At 42.8% G+C, this 19,573-nt stretch overlaps 1 protein-coding gene across 3 annotated transcripts in view; it reads left to right on the top strand.

The window, feature by feature from the left end:
• dcaf17 (ddb1 and cul4 associated factor 17) overlaps positions 1-19,573 on the top strand; it is a 70,250-nt gene that overhangs the window by 14,713 nt on the left and 35,964 nt on the right. For 2 of the 3 annotated variants that reach the window (XM_068035348.1, XM_068035347.1), the window contains exons 5-7: positions 990-1,126; positions 4,113-4,191; positions 15,159-15,248. In XM_068035348.1, coding sequence (XP_067891449.1) covers positions 990-1,126; positions 4,113-4,191; positions 15,159-15,248 — 306 coding nt within the window. The remainder of the gene's footprint in view (positions 1-989; positions 1,127-4,112; positions 4,192-15,158; positions 15,249-19,573) is intronic. The other variant, XM_068035349.1, reaches the window with a different exon arrangement.

The raw sequence follows: 19,573 nt of genomic DNA, 5'->3' as shown, positions 1-19,573 counted from the left end.
AGAAGGAAGTTCCATTGTTGTATGTCATCCTCGTTTGGCCACTTGCGGAACCCTGCAACTATGAATAACTTAAAAGTCAATGTAAAGGAAAAAATATCACTAACAGGGTAAGTTGACAATAACTGTGGTAACGTTTATCCATTAGCTTCCAATATTGCTGTAGTCTCTTTATCTTACAATTTGTTTTCCGCACAAAGATCTTCCTATTTTTTATTGACTTTAATATATTTAAATATTTACATCCAAGTATCTGACTTTGGCTTTTTTCATGACTGCTCCGACAATGTAGCAGCCCATGCCAACCTACAGTAGAATTTTGATAACAAGTGGCACATAATGTTTGTGCCAAACAAGTGCCATGTAATGCCCATCCCAAACAAGAGAAAGCCCAACCCTTTCCCCATGACCTACAGTATCATCATTAACCAGTATCCTTCTGTCAGTATCTTTGGGAGGGGAGGGTCAGGGGTGGCACCATTGGTGAGGCATGATCTGAATAAGTGTAGAAAGGATAACATTTGTGAAGCTTTTATGGAGACAATCTTATCTTGAATTGGCCATTGTGCATTTTGCTGTCAGTAGTGATATTTAGTGTGTCTTTGTGCCTCTCTCCATTCCTTCTCAAAATCTGCCTTGGTCTTGTTCCCAACTTTTTGCCCTGTCTTTGGTCATGGAGGTCAGCATGATGCACGAGGTGATGAGGCTGCAAGAGACAGTTGAGTGGTGGAAATGTTCCAGCAAGATTGGTGAACATTTGACAGCAATATTATTTATTGACTTGATTTTCTCCTGCGTGCCCCATATCTCCAAAATCTCCTCATCCCTCCTCATACACCAGTAATGTCACCTAGTTGCCGCTCCATAATGTTCATATGTACTGTAATACTTTGTTTTGTTAGGATTCTTGCATTTGTTTGTACAAAATTACAGTATACGAGCATTAAATCTGAAAGCATTTTCATAATTTTAAACATTCTTTTACACATAAGGGAGAAATGTTACCCAAACCATCAGACCACAAACCATCAATCCTAGCTCTGACTGCAAACAACTGGCTCATTCGTATGTCTACTAAGACTGCAGAAATTCTAGAAAAAATCTACCTCTCATCTCAATGGAAATTCAGGTATTCAAACAGAGTTTGAACTATCATTCCTTATAAAAGATTTATTTCATGAAAGTGCAAGATTATTCCTATTTAAGTGGTGAAATAACAAAACAGTTTCAGTTTCATTATCCATTCCAAAATTTGCAGTGGTAGAATAGCTTACTTTTTTGTTCTAGGTACTTTCTTAGGCTAAATTTTATGCTGCTTTTTTCTTTCTATGTTCCATAAATACTTACAGAATTCTTCATTTGTGAGTGAATGAGAGGTGATCTCATTGAAACATGCAAGATTCTGAAGGGGCTGGATAGGGTAGATGCTGAGAGATTGTTTCCACTGGTTGGGGAATCTAAAACAGGGGGGCACAGTCTTAGGATAAGGGGCCGATCATTTAGGACTGAGATGAGGAGAAATTACTTCACTCAAAGGGTTTTGAATCTTTGGAATTCTCTACCCCAGAGGCTTGTATGCTCCATCGTTGAATATATTTAAGGCTAGGGTAAACAGATTTTTGGTCTCTCCGGGAATCAAGAGATATGGCGAGCGGGTGGGAAAGTGGAGTCGAAGCCTAAGATCAGCCTCGATTGTGTTGAATGACGGAGCAGGCTCGACGGGCCATATGGTGTGTCCTGTTCCTATTTCTTGTGTTCTTGTGCCAATTCAAGTACACACAGTCCAAATTTATCTCACAAACATACAGCACAAAAGGAGACCATTCACTTATAATGCCTGTACCAGCTCTTTGAAAGAGCTATCTAAATAGTCTAACTCCCCTGCTCTTTCCTCATGCTTCTGCAATTTACCCCTTGAAGTATATATCCAATTCCTTTTTGAGGTTACTATTGAATCTGCTTCCACCGCCCTTTCAGGCATGCATTGTAACTCGCTTGTCTAAAATACAATCTCCTCATCTCCCCTATTGTTCTTTTGCCAATAGCCTTAAATCTGTGTCCTCTGGATACTGACATTCCTGCCAGTGGAATCATTTTCTCTCTATTTACTGTATCAAAATCCCTCTCTTAAATCTCCCCTTAACCTTTTTTGTTTCAAGAAGAACAACCCCCAGCTTCCCTTCTTTCTCCACATAACTGAAGTCCTGCATCCCTGGTACCATTCTAATATATCTCCTATGGAAGGCCTTGACATCCTGCCTAAAGTGTGGTACCCAGAATTAGCCACAGTACTCCCACTGAGGCCTGGTGAGATATGAGTGAGATGTTCTTGGTCAATGATATCCAAGAAAATTGGACTAAGAGATCAAAAAAGATATAAAGACATTTAAGATAGAAAGGGGAAGATAATTGAGAAACAAATCAAATTGAGAGAGGGTAAAACTCCTGATCCAGATAGATTGTGACCTTACAAATTAAAAGAAGTTAGGGAAGAGATAGCAGAGGCATATAAAATATTTTTATAAAACAATTCATTAGAAAAGGGAACAGTGCCGGAAGTGCCAGTGCCACAGCTAATGTGATTCCTATATGTAAAAAGGGAGATAGAATGAGTTCAGGGAACTATATACCAGTTGACTTAACATTAGTGGCAGCAAAGATTATGGAATCTTTGAGTTAACGATCTAACAGAAAAACATCTAGAAACTGAAAATACAATAAAGGATACTCAGCATGGATTTCAACAGGGAAGGTAATGCTTGACCAACCTTATTGAATTCTTCAAAGAACTAACAAAGAGTAGACAAGGGTAGTGCAGTGGATGTAATATATTTGCATTTTCAAAAGGTCTCATGACTAAGGTCAGTGCATGTGGCGTTAGGGGACAGGTGGCAGAAAGGATAACAAATTGGCTACAAAAAAACTCAGAGTAAGGGTCAAGGACAGCTATTTGTACCGGCAAAAGGTGCGAAATGGTGTTCCACAGAGATGGGTTGTGGGGCCACTGTTGTTCACAATTTACATTAACGATTTGGACTTGGGGATTGGAAGTACAAGTCTTAAATTTGCAGATAACATCAACTTGGGGGGTGTAGTTAATACAAAAAAAGTGATAAAATACAAGAAGGCATTAATAAATTTGCAAGGTGGCTATTTAATTGACAGATTTCAGTACAGATAAGTGCGAGGTGGTGCATTTTGATAGGAAGATTAAGGAGGCGACATGCTGCTGGATAATAGTCTAATTGGCTAGAGGAGCAGAAGGATCTAGGACTACAGATACACAAATCACTAAAAGTAGCAACACGGGTCAATAAGACCATTAAATAAGCAAACCAAGCACTGGGGTTTGTTTCTAGAGTGATAGAACTGAAAAGCAAAGAAATAATGCTAAACTTTATAAAACCTTAGTTAGATCACACTTGGAGTACTCATGCACCAATTTGGTCTCCATAGTATAAAAAAGGATGTAGAGGCTTTGGAGAGGTGCAAACAAGATTTAGTATGTTAATAGTGGTACTGAGAGGTTTTAACTGTTGGGAATGACTGAGCAGGCAGGGGCTCTTTTCTCTAGAAAAGAGAAGGCTGGGAGGTGACCTGATCGAGGTCTTTAAAATGAAGAGGTTTGATAGGGTAGGCATAGAAATGTTGGTATAAAAACAAGAAATGCTGGAACCACTCAGCAGGTCTGGCAGCATCTGTGGAAAGAGAAGCAGAGTTAACGTTTCGGGTCAGTGACCCTTCTTCGGAACTAGAAATGTTGGTACTTGCAGGGGAGTCAGAAACTAGGGGCCATAAATATAAGCTAATAAATCCAATCGGGAATTCAGGAGAAACTTCTTTACTCAAAGAATGCTGAGAATGTGAAATATGCTACCACATAGAATAGTAGAGGCAAATAGTGTAGATGCGTTTAAGGGGAAACTAGATAAGTACATGAGAAATAAAGAACAGAAGGGTATGCCGTAAGGATTTGATGAAGAGGGGTGGGAGGAGGCTTATGTGGAACATAAATGCCAGCATAGACTAATTGGATCAAATAGCCTGTTTCTGTGCTTTCAACTTGATGTAATTTGAAGTAATGTGATGTTTGTACAATTAAATATAATTAACAGGTATTTGACTTGGGACAATACTCAAGAGACAATAGTAGCCAAGACTACGCAGAACAAAGTAACAGCTGTTGCTAGAGCGGTGAGTAGTGGGGATAATCTACTGGGGTGGGGCTAGTTTAACTGCTATATTGACATAAAACTACAGTGGATTTTGTGGGATTCTGCACTGGTTATTATGGCTAACTGCATAATTACTGAGAATATTTGGCATTTATTTTGAACACCCAACTGTTGGTTAACTTACAGGGCAAAATTTTGAAATTAGCCAGCAGCTGAAGGTAATTCTTTTTTTGCTTTCGCGCCACATGTTACTTTGTGCAGGTGAAAATTATCAGTGTTAGCAATTCTCCACAAAGCATTTTCAACCTATAATTGGAATATGCGCTCAATAAATGCCAAATGAAAACTAAAAATGCTGAAAGGTGAGGTGCTGTTCCTCGAGCTTGTGTTGTGCTTCATTAGAACACTGCAGAAGGCCAGGGACAGAAATGCCAGTGTGAGAACAAGGTGAAGAATTAAAATGGCAGGCCACCAGAAACTTGGAGTCCATTAATGTACAAACAATTATCAACAGTGGGCCCATGCAGGACAGTCTTAAAAAAGACCTTCCTGTTCGTTCCTATTATCTGCCCTAGGTGTTTTATTTAAACCAGCATTGGCACAACTCATTAATTGCATTAACTGTTGCAATTATTTTAGTTTCACAGAATTGTTACAGCACAGAAGGAAGCCATTTGGCCCATTTTGTCTGTGCTGGCTCTCCAAAAGAGCAGTTTACCTGGTGCTACTTCCTCACCCTCTCCCTGTAGCCCTGCACATTTTTCCTTTTCAGATAACAATCCAATTCCGTCATGACTGCCTCAATTGAACCTGCCTTCACTCTGACAGAGTGCATTTAAGATCCTAACCACTTGCTGCATGAAAAGGTTTTTCCTCATGTTGCCATTGCTCCTTTTTCAATTACCTTAAATCTGTGCCTTCTCGTTCTTGATCCTTCCACCATTGGGAACAGTTTCTCCTTATCTCCTCTGTCCAGACCCCTCATGATTTTGAACACCTCTATCAAATCTCCTCTCAATCTTCTCCTCCAAGGAAAACAGTCGGAACTTCTCCAATATATCCATGTCACTGAAGTTCCTCATCCTTGGAGCCATTCTCGTGAATCTTTTCTGCACTCTCTCTAATGCCTTCACATCTTTCCTAAAGTGTGGCGCCCAGAACTGGATGCAATACTCCAGTTGAGGCTGAACCACTGTTCTATGCAAGTTTAACATAACTTCTTTGCTTTTGTACTCTGTGCCCCTATTAATGAAGCTAGTATGATGTTTGCTGTATTAACTGTTCTGTCAACCTGTCTTGCTACCTTCAACAATTTAAGCACATGTACACCCAGGTCTCTCTGCTCCTGCACCCCCTTTAGAATTGCACCCTTTATTTTTTACTGTCTTTCCATGTTCTTCCTACCAAAATGAATCACTTCACACTTCTCTGCATTAAATTTCATTTGCCACTTGTCTGCCCATTCCACCAGCCTGTGTCCTTTTGAAGTTCTACACTATCCTCTCAACAGTTCATAATGCTTCCAAGTTTTTATCATCTGCAAATTTTGAAATTGTGCCCTATACACCAAGGTTTAGGTCATTAATATATATGACGAACAGCAAGGGTTCTAACACAGACCTTTGGGGAACTCCACTACAAACCTTCCTCCAGTCTAAAAGATATCCATTACTCTCTGTTTCCTGTCACTCATCCAATTTATATCCATGTTGCTACTGTCCCTTTTATTCCATGAGCTATAACTTGGCTCACAAGTCTGTTGTGCACTGTATCAAATGCTTTTTGTAAGTCCAACGACAGCATTACCCTGATTGACCTTCCCTGTTACCTCATCAAAAAATTCCAGCAAGTTAGTTCAACACTAGTTGCCCTTCACAAATCCATGCTGGTTTTACCTAATTAACCTGAATTTGCCCAAGTAACTATTAATTTTGTCCCGAATTATTATTTCTAGAAGCTTTCCCACCACTGAGGTTAAACGATTGACCTGTAGTTGCTGGGTTTATCTTTACACCCTTTTTTGAACAAGGGTGTAATATTCGCAATTCTCCAGTCCTCTGGCACCACCCCTGAATCTAAGGAAAACTGGAAAATTATGGCCAGTGCCTCCTCAATTTCCACTCTCACTTCCCTCCATATCTTGAATGCATCTCATCCGGTCCTGGTGCCTGATCAACTTTTAAGTACAGCTGGCCTATCAAATACCTCCTCCTTATCAATTTTAAACCCTTCAAGTAGCTCAATACCTCCCTTTTCACCATGACCTGCACAGCACATTCTTCCTTGGTAAATACGGATGCAAAGTATTCATTTAATACCTCAGCTATGCCTCCTGCCTCTATGCGTAAGTCCCTAATCGGCCCTACTCCACCTTTTATCAACCTTTTACTATTAATATAGAAACATAGAAAATAGGAGCAGGAGTAGGCCATTCGGCCCTTCGAGCCTGCTCTGCCATTCATTATGATCATGGCTGATCATCCAACTCAGTAGCCTGTTCCCGCTTTCACACCATACCCTTTGATCCCTTTAGACCCAAGAGCTATATCTAACTCCTTCTTGAAAACATACAATGTTTTGGCCTCAACTGCTTTCTGTGGTAGTGAATTCCACAGGCTCACCACTCTCTGGGTGAAGAAATTTCTCATCTCAGTCCTGAAAGGTTTACCCCGTATCCTTAGACTATGACCCCTGGTTCTGGACTCCCCCACCAAGGGGAACATCCTTCCTGCATCTACCCTGTCAAGTCCTGTTAGAATTTTATAGGTTTCTATGAGATCCCCCCTCACTCTTCTGAACTCCAGCGAATATAATCCTAACCGACTCAGTCTCTCCTCATACGTCAGTCCCGCCATCCCAGGAATCAGTCTGGTAAACCGTCTCTGCACTCCCTCTATAGCAAGAACATATGCCTATAGAAGACTTGGACTCCCTTTTATATTAGCTACTAGTCTTCATACTCTCTCTTTGCTTCTCTTATTTGCTTTTTTACTTCCCCTCTGAACCTTCTTTATTCTGCCTGGTTCTCAGTTGTATCATCCACCTGACATCTGTCATAAACAGACTTTTTCTTCTTCATCTTCATCTCTGGTCGGAATTTTATGTTGGGCAGGAGGGCCCGGCCACTGACCAAAAAGTCGGGAGCAAGCCCGCCTCTGCTGGGCCTCGGGAGCTACGTTAGGATTTTACACCCCCCAGGACCTTAATTGGCTGAGGCAGGAAGTCCCGTCCCCAAGAGCTGCTGGCCAATCAGCAGGCTGGCAGTTCTCTATCCCAGCAGCACCACTGGGATAAATAATAGCAAAATACTGCAGATGCTGGAAATCTGAAATAACAGAAAGTGCTGGAAATATTCAGCAGGTCTTGCAGCATCTGTGGAGAGAGAAGCAGAGTTAACGTTTCAGGCCAGTGACCTTTCATCAAAACTGGCAAAGGTTAGAAATGTAATAGGTTTTAAGCAAATAAAGCGGGGGTTGGGGAAAACAGAACAAAAGAGACAGAGGGTCAGAGAGATTAACTGACAAGGAGGTCATGGGGCAAAGGCAGAGTGTGCTAATGGTGTGGTGAAAGACAAATCATTAGTGCAGAGAGGGTGTTAAATGATAGAATAATGAACAGCCCTCGCCAAAAGCACAAACATGAAAAAAACAGTGGGCAGGCACTTGGTTAAAAAAAAAAATGAATGATGAAACAAGCTAAAATAAAATAATATAAAATAAAAACGGGCCAGTCCTGCTCTGCAATTATTGAATTCAATGTTCAGTCCGGTAGGCTGCAGTATGCCTAATTGTGAGGTGCTGTTCCTCAAGCTTGCGTTAATGTTCACTGGAACACTGCAGCAAGCCCAGGATAGAGATGTGGGCATGAGAGTAGGGGGTGTGTGTTGAAATGGCAAGCGACAGGAAGCTCAGGGTCATGTTTTCGGACTGAGCGGAGGTGTTCCGCAAAGCGGTCACCCAATCTGCATTTCGTTTCACCGATGTAGAGGAGGCCGCGTTGTGAGCAGCGAATACAGTATACTAAATTGAAAGAAGTACAAGTAAATCGCTACTTCACCTGAAAGGAGTGTTTGGGGCCTGGGATAGTGAGGAGAGAGGAGGTAAATGGGCAGGTATTACACCTCCTGCGATTGCATGGGAAGGGGACGAGGTGTCGGGGTTAATGGAGGAGTGGACCAGGGTCTCGTGAAGGGAATGATCCCTTTGGAATGCTGACAGGAGAGGAGAGGGGAAGATGCGTTTGGTGGTAGCATCATGCTGGAGGTGGCAGAAATGGCGGATGATCCTTTGGATATGGAGGCCGGTGGGGTGGAAAGTGAGAACAAGGGGAACCCTGTCATGGTTCTGGGAGGGAGGGGAAGGCAGAAGTGCGGGAAATGGGCCGGACACAGTTGAGGGCCCTGTCAATGACAGTGGAGGGGGACTCCTCGGTTGAGGAAAAAGGAAGACATATCAGAAGCGCTGCTGTGGAAGGTTACATCATCAGAGCAGATACATCGGAGACGGAGAAACTGGGAGAATTGAATGGAGTCTTTACGGGAGGCAGGGTGTGAAGAAGTGTAGTTGAGGTAGCTGTGGGAGTTGTTGGGCTTATAATGTATATTAGTGGATAGCTTATCCCCAGAGATGGACACAGAGAGGTCTAGGAAGGGAAGTGTTGGAGATGGATCATGTAAAGGTGAGAGAAGGCTGAAAATTGGAAGCAAAGTTGATAAAGATTTCCAGTTCGGGGCGGGAGCAGGAAATTGCACCGATACAGTCATCAATGTACTGGAAAAAGAGTTGGGGGAGGGGGCCTGAGTAGAACTGGAACAAGGAAAGTTCAACATATCCCACAAAAAGACAGGCACAACTGCCATGCGGGTCCCCATGGCAACCCCTTTTATTTGAAGGAAGTGAATGGAGTTGGAGAAGTTGTTCAAATATGAGAGCAAGTTCAGCCAAGCAGAGGAGGGTGGTGGTGGATGAGGACTGATTGGGCCTCTGTTCCAGGAAGAAGCGGGGAGTCCTCAAACCATCCTGGTGGGTGATGGAGGTGTAGAGAGATTGGATGTCCATAGTGAAGAGGAGGCGGTTGGGGCCAGGAAACTGGAAATTGTCAAAATGCCATAGGGTGTCAGAAGTGTGACGGATGTAAGTGGGAAGAGACTGGACCAGGGGAGAGAAGATAGAGTCAAGATAGGAAGAAATACACAATAGATACATACCAATGAGAAAGAAAAATTCCAAAGGGGGGACCCGCCATCCGTGATTAACTAAAACAGGTAAAGATAGTATCAAACTTAAAGAAAAAGCATATAATTGTGATGGGTGGCAGGTCAGAAGATTGGACAGAATATTAAAAACAGCAAAGATTGACTAAAAGATTGATAAGGAAGGTAAAATTAGAGTATGAGAGAAAGCTAGCTAGCAATATAAAGACAGATAGTAAGAGTTTCTGTAGATATTTTTAAAAAAAAGAGTTAACAAAGTGAACGTTGGTCCTATAGAAAGTGAGTCTGGGGAATTAATAATGGACAATAAGGAAATGGCAGATGAATTGAACAGATATTTTGCATCAGTCTTCACTATAGAGGATACAAGTAACATCCCAGAATTAGCTGTAAGTCAGAAAATGGAAGGGAGGGAGGAACTCAAGAAAATTACAATCACCAGGGGAGTGGTACTGAACAAAGTGTTGGAACTGCAGGCTGACAAGTCCTGTTGGACTTCATCCTAGGGTCTTAAAAGAAGTGGCTGGTGAGATAGTAGATGGGTTAGTTTTAATTTTCCAAAATTCCCTATATTCTGCTGGACTGGGAAATAACGAATGTAACTCCTTTATTCAAAAAGGGAGAGAGACAGAAAGCAGGAAACTACAGGCCAGTTAGCTTAACACCTGTCTTGGGGAGAATGTTAGAAGCTATTGTTAAAGACATTATAGCAGGGCACTTAGAAAAATTGAAGGTAATCAGGCAGAATCAACATGGTTTTGTGAAAGGGAAATCATGTTTAACCAATCTATTGGAGTTCTATTAGGGAGTTACATGTGCTGTTAATGAAGGGGGAACTGGTGGATGTATTGTACTTAGATTTCCAGAAGGCATTTGATAAAGTGCCACATCAAAGTTTTATTGCAAAAAATCGTGTAGGGGATAGCATTTTGGCATGGATAGAAGATTGGCTAGCTAACAGGAAACAGAGTAGGCATAAATGGGTCATTTTCTGATTGGCAAGATATAGCAAGTGGTGTGCCACAGGGATCTGTGCTGGGGCCTCAACTTTTTACAATTTATATCAATGACTTAGACGAAGGGACCGAAGGTATGGTTGCCAAATTTGCTGATGACACAAAGATAGGTCAGAAAGTATGTTGCAAAGAGGACATAAGGAGGCTACAAAAGGATATAGATAGGTTAAGTGATTGGGCAAAAATCTGGCAGATTGAGCATAATGTGGGAAAATGTGAAGTTGTTCATTTTGGTAGGAACAATAACGAAGAAGCGTAATATCTAAATGGTGATAGATTGCAGAGCTCTGAAATGTAAAGGGATTTGGGTGTCCTAGTGCATGAATCGCAAAAGGTTATTATGCAGGTACAGTACGTAATTAGGAAAGCTAATAGAATGTTATCGTTTATTGCGAGGGGAATTGAATACAAAGGTTATGCTGCAGCTATACAGGGCATTGGTGAGACCACATCTGGAGTGTTGTATACAGTATTGGTCTCCTTATTTAAAGAACGATGTAAATGTGTTGGAAGCAGTTCAAAGAAGGTTTACTAGACTGTTCTGATGAAAGGTCACTGACCTGAAACGTTAACTTTGCTTCTCTCTCCACAGATGCTGCCAAACCTGCTGAGTATTTCCAGCACTTTTTGTTTTTACTAGACTGATACCTAGAATGGGCGGGCTATCTTATGAGGAAAGATTGGACAGGCTAGGCTTGTATCCGCTGGAATTTAGAAGAATAAGAGGCGACTTGATTGAAACATACAAGATCCTGAGGGGTCTTGACAGGGTGGATGTGGAAAGGATGGTTACTCTTGTGGGAGAATCTAGAACCAGGGGTCACTATTTAAAAATAAGGGGTCACCCATTTAAGACAGAGATGAGGAGAACTTTTTTCCCTCAGAGGGTCGTGAAAGTTTGGAACTCTCTTCCTCAGAATTCAGTGGAAGCAGAGTCTCTGAATATTTTTAAGGCAGAGGTAGATAGATTCTTGATAAGAAAGGGGGTGAAAGGTTATCGGGGGTAGGTGGTAATGTGGCGAAATCAGTTCAGCCATGAATTTATTGAATGGCGGAGCAGGCTTGAGGGGCCGAGTGGCCTAATTCGTATGTTTGTAAATAAGTTCAGTGGGGCAGGAACAGGCTGAAACGATGGGTCTACCAGGACAGTCCTATTTGTGGATTTTAGGAAGGAGGTAGAAGCGAGCTGTCTGGGGTTGTGGGATTATGAGGTTGGAAGCTGTAGAGGGAAGATCTCCGGAGGAGATGAGGTCATTGACAGTCCTGTGGACAGTAGCTTGATGTTCGATGGTGGGGTCATGGACCAGGGGGAGGTGGTCACCACTGGGACTGCACCAGGCTACAGCAGCAGGAGGGACGTCAGCCTAGGAAACATGGTAACTGTCTGGGGCCTCGCTGGGGGCAATCGGCCAGACCCCGGTGTGGCAAGTGGGGTCAGTTGCGGGGGGGAGTGGGTGGTGTTGGGGGAGTGTTGTGTAGTGTGGATAGTTGGGCTGTGGGGGGAGTCCTCAGTGGGGCACAGGGAGCCCGATGAGGAGCTCCCACCCCCCCCCGCCCCCAAAGCCCGCAAGGAGCCGCCAGGTTTTACTTGGCAACCTCCCGGGGGACCTCAGCTGCCCACCCGCTGCCAGTAAAATACCAGTGGTGGTAGGAGGAGCCCCTTAAGTGCCTGTATATTGGCCATTTAAGGGCCTTGATTGGCCTGGGGTGGGCAGGCCTTTTCTTGACGCCACCGCTCGTAAATCTGAAGTGGGGGCAGGAAAGCGTCAGGAATGGCACCCTCTCCCACCTCCCACTGAATTTTATGACACACCTCCCCCTCCCCACCAGCCTGCTCCTGCGGGAAGCGGGGTGGGGTGCAAGATTCTGGCCCATATCTCTCTCATCATCCAGGGAGCTTTGGATTTGTTTGTCCTTCCTTTCCCCTTCGTGGGATACCTTGACTGTGCCTGAACTCATCTTTAAAGGCACCTCATTGGTCAGTTACTGTTTTGCCTGCCAACCTTCGATTCCAATTTATCTGGGCCAGATCCATTCTTACCCCATTGAAGTTGTCTTTCCCCCAGTTAATTATTCTTACTCTGGATTGTTCCTTGTCCTTTTCCATAGCCATCCTAAACTTTATGATACAATGATCACTGGCCCCTAATTGTTCCCCTATTGATACTTGATCCACTTGGCCCACCTCATTTCCAAGAACCAGGTCCAGCAGTGCCTCCTTTCTCATTGGACTGGAAACATACTGCTGTAGAAAATTCTCCTGAACACACTATAGGAACTCTTACCCCTCTCTGCCCTTTACATTACTACTATCCTAGTCTATATTCTGACAATTAAAGTCCCCCATTATAACCATTCTATAATTCCTGAACCTCTGTAATTTCCTTGCGTTTGTCCCTCTACATCTTTCCCGCTAGTTGGTGGCCTATAGACTACACCAAGCAATGCAGTTGTACCTTTTTTGTTCCTCAGCTCTAGCCAAATAGATTCTGCCCTTGAACACTCTGGGACATCCTCCCTCTCCAGCACTGTAATGTTCTCCTTAATCAAAACTGCCACCCCTTCCCCTTTTCTTCCTTTCCTATTTTTCCTGAACACCTTGTCTCCAGGAATATTTGGAACCCAGTCCTGCCCTTCTTTGAGCCAGCTCTCTGTTATCGCCACAACATCATACTTCCACATGGCTATCTGTGCCTACAGCTCACCAACCTGATTTGCCATGCTCTGCGCATTCACATACGCATCCATGCACAGTAGCCCTAATTTAGACTTTATTACTTTCCCTCTTACTCTGACCTCACCTATTACTTTACTATTTCCTACTCTAGCAAAATCTGTCTCTCCCAATTCTCTGCATACCTTGGTGTTCCTCTCTTGTACTATCTCCTCATTCCCACGCCCCTGCCAAGTTAGTTTAAAACCTCCCCAATCGCCCAGCAAGGAAATTTGTCCTAGCTCTGTTCAGGTGCAACTTGTCTGGCCTGTACAGGTCCCTTCTTCCCCAGAGCCAGTCCAATGTTCCAAGAGTCTAAAGCCCTCCCTCCTGCACCATCCTTCCAGCCACACATGCATCTGCTCTATCCTCCTATTTCTATACTCACTTGCGCATGATACTGGGAGTAATCCAGAGATTACTATTTTTGACATCCTGCTTGCTAATTTCTTACCTAGCTCCCTAAATTCTGACTGCAGGACCACACCCTTCTTCCGACCTATGTCGTTGGTGCCAGTGTGAACCACGACCACTGGCTTTTCACCCTCTTTCCCCCCCACCCCCCATCCTCAGGGTTCTCTGCAGCTGTTCAGTGACATCCTTGACCCAGGCACCAGGGAGGCAGAACACAATCCTGGATTCACATCGATGGCCACAGAAATGCCTGCCTATTCTCCTAACGAATCTCATCACCATTGCTCTTCCAGTCTTCTTTGTGCCACCTTGTGCAGCTGAGCCAGCCATGGTTCTGGCTGCACTCCCCCGATTAACCATCATTTTCTTCAACCTGTATTCAGTTGTGAATACTGGAGAGTGAGATGCACTCAGGGGACTCGTGCACTACCTGCCTGTTTCTTCTTCGCTGCCTGGCTGTCATCCATTCCCTCTCTCCCTGCATACACTTAAGCTGCAGGGTGACCACATCTATAAACATGCTATCAACGAAGCTCTCATCCTCATGGATGCACCGCAGTGATGCTAGTTCCAAAACCCAGAGCTCGACCTGCCGCATCTGACGATGCATCCTGCACATATGGTTCTCCAGGACATGGGAAGTGCAATGCCAGAGGTCGGAGCAGCCCGCTATTCCTCTATTAGATAATAAGCCTCGTTACTATTAATAAAGCTTGCTATAACTAATAAATATGCAAGTTTCAAGAGAGAAAAAAAGTAAATAAAAAAAAAAGAGAAAAAAATACCAACCAATCACTTACCTGCTCCCCAGTGACGTCACACTTGATTTTCTTTAGAATGCTGTCGGTCAGCTCTGAACCCACATACTATCTTTCTCTTTTCTCGTCTGCCGCTATGGTTCTGCTCCCTCAATGGCCCACTCTTTTCTAATCCACTGGTCTAGCTGCCTGTTCACCTAATTAATGCTTCCAGGCTTCAGCTCTCTCATCTCGATGCTGGTCTCTGGCTCCCTTTCTCAGACCACACCTTGCAAAAGGTCAGATCAGCACCTCCTCCCTCACTGCACCAAATTCCCACACTTACCAAATTCCCAAGCTTACATTCTATCTTGAGCTGCACTCAGTCACGAGCTGCTACCTTCGTGCCTGCTTACTTGTGCTATTAAAATAATTTTCTAGTTTTTAAAGCCAAATAAACAGATAAATTATAATTATACAGGTTGACTACTGTAGAGTTATAGCAGACTGTCCTTTTACACTGTTTTTATCTATAGCTAACAGTTTCATACTGATAGCAGCAATATGGGGTCCAATCAGATAATACCCTGTTTGCATTGCCTGGTGTGCAGGTGGCAGCATCTGCACTAGTAATTAAGTTAACTTCTGGTAGATTTAAAACATGTTCACAAGATTCAAAAGACCCCTTGGGAACTTCTTAAACACAAATTGACACAACACTGTGATGTCAAACCTTAAACGGCGTGATACTGCAGTGCCCCCTGGGGACATTCTCACCACTTCTCTTGAGTTACGTTGGCCCCTGGTTTAAATGTCAGAATGTCTCTTGCTCTCCAGTAATTGGATTGTTTTCTGATTGCCTTACGTTAAATAATAATTGTTACTATCTTTCAGGCTGGAATTCAACACTCTGTTCTTTTACATTTAGCTTTGTTCAGAGTTCTACCTCTTACATTTGTAGGAATGCTGGGTATTGACAAAAATGTAAGTCACTTTATTTAAAAAAAAAAGTTCTGTATGCTGTAATCTGTGAATTAATTAAATCAAAAGTTACTATCTTGCATATTTTCTGTCCTTGATTTAACAATGACCTGACTAAACCAATTTATTTAAATACGACATTCCATGAAACAGTGAAATCTGGACATTTGTCCTGTAATAAATAGCTTTGCTGTAGCCTGTATTTGTTCATGTGTAGCATCTTTTGCCACGTATAGGGTCAGCTGCAACTCTCAGCAGTTTGTGGCTAATCCCCTTTACACACAACACATTTGTAGTCACCTGATTTTATTTTTTGGGGATGGCCTACACACTCCCAACCTGTCCATTGTGGTCAGGCCTCGAGCCTAGCAGTTGGGCCTACCTGTCTGAGTCATTTCTTGGAAACGAATTGTTGTTTGGCCAATTCCTGCCTCCTCTCCATTTCAGTGGTTAGCCTTGAGTCCACCACCTTAGTCTACCCACATGCACCCCTCCCACATCATGACTTGCAACCCCTCACTTCATAACTTCTGACCCCCTACACCACTGAATTGTTAGAGAATAAACAAACTCTATTATACGATTGTACAGAATAATAATTGCTTGAGTGTCTTAGCAAAGTACGATCCTCTTTTGAGCTCAAATATGAAAGAGGCTTTTTAGATTAATGTAAGTGGTGCAATAGAAGCTTCACAGACTACGGTTTATTGGTCACGGTGTTAGAGAAGCAGCAGCTCTGACTCATGAGGAATGCCACGTGAGATCTACTAGTGGATCTGGAAGGGAAGTTCAGTAAATAGGGTACGTTTTCTATTGCACTCTTCCATCAGATGTTTAAAACATACAATATAAAACAGGAGGTTATCCAACTCACCATCAGCAATGCCACAGGAAATATGTTTGTTATATATTTAAAATATGGCACTTGCACACATTTCCTGTTTGACACTTACTCTGCTAACATGATTTCTTTGCCATCACTTTGTTGATTGGTTCAATGTAAAACAACAGCAAATCAGAACTGTGAAGAAGTTTGTGTGGAGAAGCCACTTGGGCTTTCCTGCCAGGTGAACGCCTGTTAAAAGAGGACTGGAAGCATTCAAGTTAGTTGTTTTACTTCTTGAGTGGGGTCAGGAGGAGCAGGAGTGCTCTTCTGTGCCCCACAAGGAATGTCTAGGCTTCCTCTGCCCTAAACTCCCTCGCACTTCCCTACCGCATGATGGCCGCCTCCCCCCAGAACTCCCGTCTCTACACTTGCCTCAGTACTTGCGGATTTTCCATAGGCCAGCAATTGTTTCCTGCTCATTTCCTGTCTTTTCCGAGAGAGGAATTGGCCAGGTATTATTGTGTTACTTGTTCCTTCACACAAAAGTACCAATCGCACACTGATGAATGATAACAAATACTTTAGGTTCTTTTATTATATCACAACCTTCCCCTTTTCTTTTAAGTTGAAAATTACACAATAAGAATAAATCACAGAACATAAACAGATTGCTGTGAATGCTATTTACATAAAAGTTAGACCTCCATCCATTTTTTAAAGAGTCCCTAAAACAAACAGGTTGCTTACTAATACACCCGGACCTCGTAATTGTTAAATCTCTTCTGAGATCTAGAATCATCGCTTTTGTGTTTTTGACTCGTCAATGTAGATGTATGGGTATCCTGCACTTTAGCATGTGCTGGTTGTCTTCATAGTGGTCTTCCACAGTTTCACTCTCGGACATCATCTGCAAACATGTTCTCGACACAATTGGAGTATTGAATGGGATGTAGTTGGGCAATTCCTTAATTGACATCTGTTTCTCCTCAGCGTCGCTCTGTTAGGTATTCATATGATCTTGGTTCATTGCAAATCTTAGACACCTCTGGGGAACCAGGTTCCTTCTGTTGGTGAATAACTCAAACCTTTTGCCCCACATGTAAACTAGGCAATTGTAGGATTAGTATAAAATGGGTGGTTGATGGTCGGTACAGACTTGGTGGGCTGAAGGACCTGTTTCAGTGCTGTATCTCTAAATAAATAAAAAATAAAAATAAATAAAAATTCTGCACCTGCATGTCGTTAGTATGTAGACTTCATCTTCTCCTGCTTCTCCAGTAGTCTTTCTTACACTGATGCAAATCTGGTTAAATAGTGACTTGGAAGTGTCGTCCTGATCTGCCTCCCGAACATGATTTTAGCTGGTGACAGTAACTCCAAGACTAATGGTGCTGCCCATAGATGCACCGTAGCAACCTGGAAATCTTGCTTTGTTTCCCTGTATTTCACAATAAGCGATTTAACCATATGAACCATTCTCTTGGCAAGACAGTTGGATCTAGGATAATGTGAAGAGGCTGTTACATGGTTTATACCCCACTTGGCGCACACATCCTGAAATGGTTTGCCAGTATATTGTGGACCATTATCTGATACAATCTCTTCCGGCATACCAAAAAGACTAAATATAGCACTCATCATATTCTCTACAGATATGCTCGATGCATTCCTCAACTGGATGTTGAAAAGTAATCTGTGATTAAGAGGAAACCATCACCATGAATGGTGAACAGATCCATTGCAATCCTCAACCAAGCATGCGATGGAACCTCATGTGGGTGTAGTGGTTCCTTGTGCTGGTTTGGCTGATGCACTTGTCATGCCTTGCACATCCTCACAGCTCTCTCGATATCTCAGTTAATCCCAGGCCACTAAACAGTTTCCCTTGCAGGCATCTTGTTCGCTCGATGTCCATGTGGGCCTGGTGCAATTACGACAATATATCCTGTTGAAGAGATTCAGGAATCAGCACCTCTCTTTCTTTAAATATTACTCCTCTTGAGATACCTAACTCGTCCTTATACGACCAAAGGGATCTTACATCCTTACCTCCTGTATCGTTTCAGGTCCAACATTGACAATAATTCACCACATTGCCTTCAGCAGTGGATCTTTGGCTGTTTCTTCTCTAAGCTGGTTGCACTCGTGCTGTCCAAAGTGCATCAAGTCAACATTAAGTATGCCTTTGACCTCTGTATCCATACTGTCAACTTGTAGGTCTAATGAAATATCCGCTGTTTTCTTCGGATTTGGCAATCGACTCAATGTGTCCAATGTAACCATCCTGTTCCTTGGTTTGTAACGAACTTCACAGTCATATTCTTGGATTTTGACTAGTAATCTTTGCAATCTAGATGGCACACATGTCCGAGATTTACGCCATATCATCTCTAACGGTTTGTGGTCTGTTTCCGCAATAAACCGCTTACTAAAAAGGTACGTGTGGAATCTCGTGATGCAAGTGTCTCACGCTCTGTGTTCGTGTAATTGTTTTGTGTTGGTGAGAGACATTTCAAATCAAATGCTATTGGTTTCCCTTCCTGCATAAGGAAAGCTCCTAGCCCTTTTTGTGATGTATCGACTTCCAAGACTGTTTCCTTTCTTTGGTTGTAGCATTGAGGAAGGCTTGTCTTATCTCACAATGATTGCTTAAGTGATTCAGATATGTGTTAGTGGTCCTCTTGCCACACAAACGGAACACCTTTTCTTAGCAGTTCTTTCAATGATGATGCTTTCTCGGCAACGTTGGGCATATAGGGTGCTAAGAAATTGATTAAACCTAGAGATCGTTGCAAATCTTCTCGGTCTTGGGGTGCAGGCATAGATTGTGCGTCTTCTATTTTGCTCGGATCAGGACATATTCCATTTCTAGAGTAAATCGAACCAAGGACGTTGATGTGGCTTACATTTATTTCACACTTCTTGCCATTAAAAACAAGATATTCCTTGTTAGCAGTTGCCATCAACACATGACGATTTCAATCATGCTCTTTCTTGGTACCCCATTGCTGCAGTGTCATCCACTAGACATACGTATTCTGGAACATTTTCAGTAATCCTGTTCATGTGCTGGAATAGAACCTGACTTGCAGATAAGCCAAACGGTAGTCTCTGAAAACAATATCTTCTAAGCGGAGTTCTAAATGTGGTTAGCTCCTGTGATCCTTCTGATAAATGCAGGGACCAATAACCATGTTTCGCATCGAGTTTGAAGAAAAACTTCGCTGCAGCAAATTTCAAGTTTAATTCTTCCAATGACGGAATTTTATGTGGACACCTGTTAAGTGCACAATTCAAACATCTTGGGTCTAAACACACCCGAATTGTATCGTCTTTCTTCAGTACACACGTGATAGAACTACAAAGTCAGTGTGCTGTTACACAAGACGAATAATGCCATTCTGTTCCATGTCATCCAATTCAGTCTTCTGCTTTTCCTGGATGTATACATCGCACTTCCTAGGTGGATCAATTGAAGGAATTGCATCTTAGATGCGAGACA

Source organism: Heterodontus francisci, chromosome 7 (genome assembly GCF_036365525.1).
Source record: "Heterodontus francisci isolate sHetFra1 chromosome 7, sHetFra1.hap1, whole genome shotgun sequence".
NCBI classification, from domain to species: domain Eukaryota; kingdom Metazoa; phylum Chordata; class Chondrichthyes; order Heterodontiformes; family Heterodontidae; genus Heterodontus; species Heterodontus francisci.
The sequence above is the reverse complement of the archived record's forward strand: the minus strand, read 5'-3'. Positions and strand labels throughout refer to the sequence as shown.